At 35.3% G+C, this 7187-nt stretch overlaps 1 protein-coding gene across 1 annotated transcript; it reads left to right on the top strand.

The window, feature by feature from the left end:
* The first annotated feature begins 958 nt into the window (after positions 1–958).
* LOC106324673 (myb family transcription factor APL-like) lies at positions 959–2834 on the top strand. Its single transcript, XM_013762632.1, has 6 exons — positions 959–1248; positions 1354–1430; positions 1552–1618; positions 1749–1815; positions 1901–1943; positions 2038–2834. The coding sequence occupies exons 1-6, from the start codon at positions 1074–1076 to the stop codon at positions 2647–2649; spliced, it is 1041 nt and encodes a 346-aa protein (XP_013618086.1). The 5' UTR covers positions 959–1073; the 3' UTR covers positions 2650–2834.
* Positions 2835–7187: the final 4353 nt, after the last annotated feature.

The following is a 7187-nucleotide window of genomic DNA, read 5'->3' as shown; positions in this document are numbered from 1 at the left end:
CCATTAGTTTATAAGAACGAACTCATCATTGCTTAGAATTGTATATTCAGCTCATAATTAGCCAAAAAGGTTTACCCTACCATAAATGATAAATCCAGTTTTGTGAGATTTTTTTCTTTTGATATTTGTATGTGTCCCGATTATATATTGCAATATGTATAACGATGTAGACATGCTATATAAGTCTAATATACGACTATCCCTCGTGCGGTCTTATTGAAAAGAATATATAGAACTTTAATATATTCACCTTTGAAAAAGGTTTATATTCTCGTTTCATCTCATTATCTTCGAAATTATTTTAAATTTTATTACAATTCTTAAATACTTTTATAAATTCAAATCGAGCAAAAAACCATTTAAAAGTAATAAATATGGTTTTAATTAAATACTAGTAGATATTTAATACCTTAAATTATATAGAACTGTAAGATATGTATTTCAGAAGATTTAATCGTTTATATGAGAAATTGAAAAGCTCATATTTAACATCGTAAGAATCAGTGCATATATATACTAAATACACCAACCTATTTTATGTATGTGTATTTAGCTGACTCGTATAGGTTCTCCTCCTACATGTTAAAACTTACCTTTTCCAAAAAAAAAAAATCAATATATGAATATATTTTGAGTATACAGTTTCTTATAATTTTAAACTTATTGTATAATTAATATGTAAAGTAATTTTGAGACAGACATGAATTACTTCATGTATACGTATAGTATTCATTTTATATTAAAAGTAATCCAAAGGTATTCAAGCTGGGAGGTCTAAACAAAACAATTGAAAAGATAGCGACAGTATCTTTTCACAAAGGAACATCTGCGTACTAGTCTCAACCTTTATCCTCACGTAGTAACGATAAAACAATATTAATTATAACCAAATTCGAATTTATTTAATTCACAAACAAAATAAAAAGAAGACGAGAGAAAGAGCAAAAAGCCGTCATCTGATCTCTTCAAAAACGCATCGTATTCTCTCACATTTTTGCATCACATTCGTTTCCTTGAATCCAATCCCTCTGTTAGAGAGAGAGAGAGAAAAAAAAGAGAGTAATAGAGAGAGAATGTTCCATGCTAAGAAACCTTCAAGTATGAATGGTTCATATGAGAACAGAGCTATGTGCGTTCAAGGCGATTCAGGCCTCGTCCTCACCACTGACCCTAAACCGCGTTTGCGTTGGACCGTCGAACTCCACGAGCGTTTCGTTGATGCCGTCGCTCAGCTCGGCGGCCCGGACAGTATGCACACACATATATCTATATAGTTTTTTTTTGACAAAGCATATATCTATATAGTTACTCGATCAATTTTAACAAACATTAATCGTTTTTTTTTATTTAAAGAAGCGACACCAAAGACGATTATGAGAGTTATGGGTGTGAAGGGTCTTACTCTTTACCACCTTAAGAGCCATCTTCAGGTATGTACACAAATATAAAATTAGGGTTTTCTTTTTATCTTCTCTTTGTCTTTGTTTTCTTTTCATTTTAGTATATAATTACTATAGTAATATTAATAATCATCTGAATATATGGGTGCAGAAATTTAGGCTTGGAAAGCAGCCGCACAAGGAGTACGGAGATCATTCCACAAAGGAAGGTTCAAGAGGTGACCTCTCTTCCTCTCTCTCATATTAGGGTTCTAGAGATTATAGTAAGATGTGTATATATATATATATATATATTTTATATTTCTGTTTGGTCCATTTTTTCTCAACAACAAATATTTTACCATGTAGCTTCTGCCATGGATATTCAGCGCAACGTAGCTTCTTCTTCTGGCATGATGAGTCGCAACATGAATGAGTATATCCTCTCTTCTCATTAATTTTGCCTACTTTAGTTTCCTATTTGTATTATCAGAAACTTACACTTTAGTTTATATAACCAGGATGCAAATGGAAGTACAGAGAAGGTTGCATGAACAGCTGGAGGTGATTAATTTATTGATATTTTATGATATTTAACTCTTATAAAACATAATTTTGATCTATATATAAAATATATATTGCATTTAAATGTTTTCAGGTGCAGAGACATTTGCAGTTGAGGATTGAAGCACAAGGAAAGTACATGCAGTCTATATTGGAAAGAGCTTGCCAAACCCTAGCCGGTGAGAACATGGCAGCCGCCTCCGGCGGAGGGTTCAAGGGCAATTTGGGAAGCTCGAGTCTTTCCGCAGCTATGGGTCCACATCCTCTTAGTTTCCCGCCATTTCAGGACCTAAACATCTATGGAAACACAACCGATCAAGTCCTCGACCATCATAACTTCCATAATCAGAACATAGAGAATCATTACACGGCCAACAATGCTGCAGACACCAACATTTACTTGGGGAAGAAGCGACCAAACCCTAGTTTTGGTAACGATATAAGGAAAGAACTCTTAATGTGGTCTAATCAAGATCATGAACCGATCGATGATGAGCATCGGATTCAGATACAAATGGCTACACATGTTTCCACGGATTTGGATTCTTTGTCAGAAATTTACGATAGGAAACCGGGTTTATCAGGTGATGAAGGAAACGATTGTGGGAAATTATTAGAAAGGTCATCGCCTCGAAGATCACCATTGAGCCCTATGATGAACCCTAATACTGGGTTAGTACAAGGAAGGAACTCACCATTTGAATGATACAATAATTTATCATAATATATGTGATGCATGAGAACGTGAGAACAAGATATATTTTGTTCATTATGAGCTTGACTTAGGGTTTAGATATGAGACAAACAGAAAAAAAAAAAAAATACAAAGATTGTTATGTTTACTTGATCAATTTTGCTCGTGTTCAATTTGTACTGAAACTATATAAATCATTGTTATTGCTATAATATTTAGGATATTATGTACTTGTTCATTTGTTCAGTACTATGATTTTTTTTTTGGTAATCCAAAATTTATTTGTCGTGTTGGTGAACTATTTTTACTATTATATGTTTGATAGTAGTTTGTTTTTGATGTTTGAAAATAATTCCATGATTGTTTCACTAAACAAGAGAGTAGAATCTATATGTTTATGCTGTTATTCATAAACATATGTAATCCTTTATATAAGAAATTATACTGTCACAGAATAATGGAAAGACTAATAATGGAAAGACGAAAGAAACGAAATACAAATATGGAAATAGTACAAATCATAAACCAACAAGAGAAAGGCAAGATGCCGATTTTCTCTCTCTCTCTCTCTCCTCACGGCTGACTCTCTCTCTCTCTAGCATTGGGCTGGTTATGAACCACGCCGGTTATGAACATCCACAATATGATTTATAACACTCCCTCTTGGATGCCATAACCATATCGGGATTGTAATACACTTTAGATGTTGCCTCATTAAAACCTTACCAGGAAAACCCAGTGGAACAAAACCATGGTGAAGGAAAAAAAGTACAACACGTATTACCCCCCATGTTCTAAACAACTCGCGGCTGGCCTCATGAACGGCCAAGATCTCCGAATGGTTTGAAGATGTGACCGTGATCGCTTGCTTCATGGAACGCCATGATATGGTCGTTCCACCATGTGTGAAAACATAGCATGTGTTTGTTTTGGTTAGTATAAAATAAACCCAAGTCTTTCGTTCCTTGCAGGTAACAAAGAACATGTTTAATCCCGTTCCAGTGCCTTTGGGTTGGACAAGAGCTAAATCTAGACAATAGATTCACGGTAAAACATATATCTGATCGTGTGACTAGCCAGATACATCAAAGCTCCTATGGCACTGAGATATGGCACTTCGGGACCAAAGACATCTTCATCGTCCATCTTAGGATGGAACGAATCAGTGTCCAGGCCAAGGGACCTCACGACCATGGGGCTAGATAATGGGTGAGACTCGGCCATATTAAATCTCTTGAGTACTTTTATGTATATGCCATTTGATGCACAAGGATTCCATCATTAATGTACTCAAGCTGTAATCCCAAACAGAACTTTGTTTTCCAAGATCTTTCATTTCGAATTCTTTCTTAAGATATTCAATTGTTTGGGAGATCTCTCCAGAGGTTCCTAGGATATTTAAATCATCAACATACACTGCTATAATCACAAAGCCCTGACCGAATTTCTTTATAAAAAATACAAGGGCTGATCGGATCATTCTTGTATCCTTTTCTCTCAAGGTACTCACTTAACCTATTGTACCACATTCGGCCTGATTGTTTCAATCTATAAAGTGACTTATTCAACTTTATACATTGTTGTTCTCGAGTACTCGATTTGTTTTTCAACTCTATACCCTCTGGTACTTTCATATAGATCCCGTTATCCAGTGGCCCATATAAGTATGCAGTTACAACATCCATTAACCTCAAGTCTAATTTCTCTCTTATAGGCAGACTTATCAGGAATCTAAAAGTAGTAGCATCCACCACAGGGGAGTATGTCTCCTCATAATCTATTCATGGTCTCTGTGAGAATCCTTGTGCAACAAGCCGTGCTTTGTATCAAACTACTTCACCATGTTCGTTTCTTTTCCTCACAAAGACCCACTTATGGCCGATTGGTTTTATATCATATGGTGTCCGGACTACTGGTCCAAAGACATCTCTCTTCTTTAAAGAGTTTAACTCCATGGTTATAGCTTCTTTCCATTTGATCCAATCTGATCGTTGAGTGCACTCACAAATAAACGTGGGTGCATGATCCTCATTATCATCCATGATTTCAAGTGCTACATTGCATGCAAATATATCATCAATGTCGACATTCTTTCTGTTCCATTGTATCCCAGATGAGACATAATTTATTGTGATCTCATTATTATCAAGACCATCAGTACCATGAAGCTTGGCGTCCCAAGCATCAGTGTTAGGTACATCAGGACCAGCCGCATCTAAGCATTTATGATCGGCCGCGATCGCTATTAGGGTTTTGGGATTTAGGGACGGCCGCGGTCGTGTCTCGGGATTTAGGGACGGCCGCGGTCGTGTCTAGGGTTTCAACAACCTCGGTTTCATTATCTGCACATTTCTTTGTTTTCCGAGGGTTCTTATCTTTGGAACCTATTGGTTTACCACGTTTCAAACGTTGTCTAGACTCTGTAGCAACTTGACTGTGTCCCTCTTGAACATCAATTCGAATTGGTGCATTAGCAGTTGGTATATATGACTTAGTCACTCTTTTCAGGTCAGCAAAGGAATCTGACAATTGATTAGCTAGCTTTTATAAATGTATTATCTTTTTGACTTCTAAATCACATTTCTGAGTCCGAGGAACTTGCCAAGATAAGGATGTTTGATTCCATGTAATTTCTTTTACCATCTTACTGCTATCTCCCCCTAATGTTGGATGTTCGGATTCATCAAAGTGATAATCCGCATACCTGGCCTTAAACAAATCACCTGAAGTTGGCTCAAGGTATTTTATAATCGTGGGAGAATCATATCCAACATATATCCCCATCCTCCTTTGAGATCACATCTTTGTTCTCTGTGGTGGTGCAATTGGCACATAGACGACACAACCAAATGTCTTAAGATGAGATATGTCTGGCTCATGACCCGTAAGCAATTGTAATGGGGAATATCTATGTTCACTAGACGGTCTTATACGAATCAGTTCGGCTGCGTGCAAGACCGCGTGTCCCCAAGCTGTGGCAGGAAGCTTAGACCTCATAAGTAATGGTCTAGCTATTAGCTGAATTCATTTTATGAATGATTCGGCCAAGCCGTTCTGTGTATGTACATGTGCCACGGAGTGTTCCACACTTACCCGCATGGACATACAGTAATCATTAAACGCTAGGGACGTGAACTCACCAGCATTATCAAGACGTATAGTCTTTAAAGGAGTATAGCCTTTGGCCGATCTCTATGATCTGAAGGAACTCTTTGTTTCCTTCGCCCTTAGTCTCAATATGAAAGCCATTCATTCGAATGTCTTTAAAGCTCAATAGGCTTCTATTAAAGCTGAGTGAATACAATTAGGGGTGTCAAAATAAGCTGTAGCTCATGAGCTGGCTCAGCTCAGCTCATTTTTTTCACGAGCATGATCTCTATATTTTAGGATCATTTAATAAATGAGTTTAATGATCGAGCTTAAATTAGATCACGAGTTATATGAGCGATCTTTAATGAACATGAGCTGGCTCATGAGATTATTCACTTTTATACTAAAAATTATATATAATATATATATTATGTATATGTTATATATTTGGATAACTTCTATTTTTACTATTTAAAAAAGATAATTTATATATTTATCATATTTATCTTCTAAAACTAAAATGTAAAACATACATATAAGTTTGCACCTGATCTTGGTTGTTTTGTTTTATGACCGACGACTATGATAAAATATTTTCTATCTCAGATTATTTATTTATACTTTGTTATTACTTTAACATAAAATATTTATAAATGTTTTATTTTAATTTTATAATTTAAACAGATGAAAACATTGAAGATGAATTTTCTCAAGACTCTCATGAAAAATAGAGATTTGGATCATTAGTTTTGCATTAATTTAATTTATATTAGGTTTGTTTTTATTTTATTTTTGTATGTGTTGGTTTTTATTTAGTATTTAATATTTATGTTTTGGATATTTTTAATATCTAAATTTTGAACACTATTATATAAGTTATTTTATCACTGATTTATTTTATTTTTATATTAGATCACGAGTTAGCTCATTTAACTCATGATCTTGGTGATCTGAGTTCGAGTTTACATATTGAAACTCATTTATTAAATGAGCTGAGCGAGCTAGCTCATGAAATAGCTGAGCTTACCATGAGCTGAGCAGAGTTGAGCGAGCTAGCTCATTTTGACACCCCTAAATACAGTGCATCAGATATCTCTAGATGCGTACCCTTAGGCAACATGATATTAGCCTGGTCGTAGCCCTCTATGAGACTTTAGAGACTTTTATATCAAAAACTTTCATTCATTAATAAAATAAGTTCAAAGCAATCAAAACATAGAAAACACAAAGCAAAGAACACAAAAACATAGATGTCGAATTCAACTTCATTCTTTTAAACAATCAGAGGTTTCATACTCCATGAGATCGTCTTGTTCATGATTGAAATCATCTTCACCATCTTGATAAGTCATATGAGCTTCAGGATTCCCTTTCAAACTCTCTTGGTAGAGGTCAACGAGATGTTTGGGAGTCCTACATGTCTTAGCCCAATGATTATCCATACCACATCTATGGCACAC

Source organism: Brassica oleracea, chromosome C2, assembly GCF_000695525.1.
Source record: "Brassica oleracea var. oleracea cultivar TO1000 chromosome C2, BOL, whole genome shotgun sequence".
NCBI classification, from domain to species: Eukaryota; Viridiplantae; Streptophyta; class Magnoliopsida; order Brassicales; family Brassicaceae; genus Brassica; species Brassica oleracea.
The sequence above is the reverse complement of the archived record's forward strand: the minus strand, read 5'-3'. Positions and strand labels throughout refer to the sequence as shown.

What these genes read in the sequence shown, in the direction of transcription:
- LOC106324673 (XM_013762632.1), top strand. Translation starts at nt 1,074, where the DNA reads ATGTTCCATGCTAAGAAACCTTCAAGTATGAATGGTTCATATGAGAAC. An exon ending in CACAAAGGAAGGTTCAAGAG is followed by an intron (nt 1,619 to 1,748) that starts GTGACCTCTCTT and finishes TTTACCATGTAG; the next exon opens with CTTCTGCCATGGATATTCAG. An exon ending in ATGAGTCGCAACATGAATGA is followed by an intron (nt 1,816 to 1,900) that starts GTATATCCTCTC and finishes TTATATAACCAG; the next exon opens with GATGCAAATGGAAGTACAGA.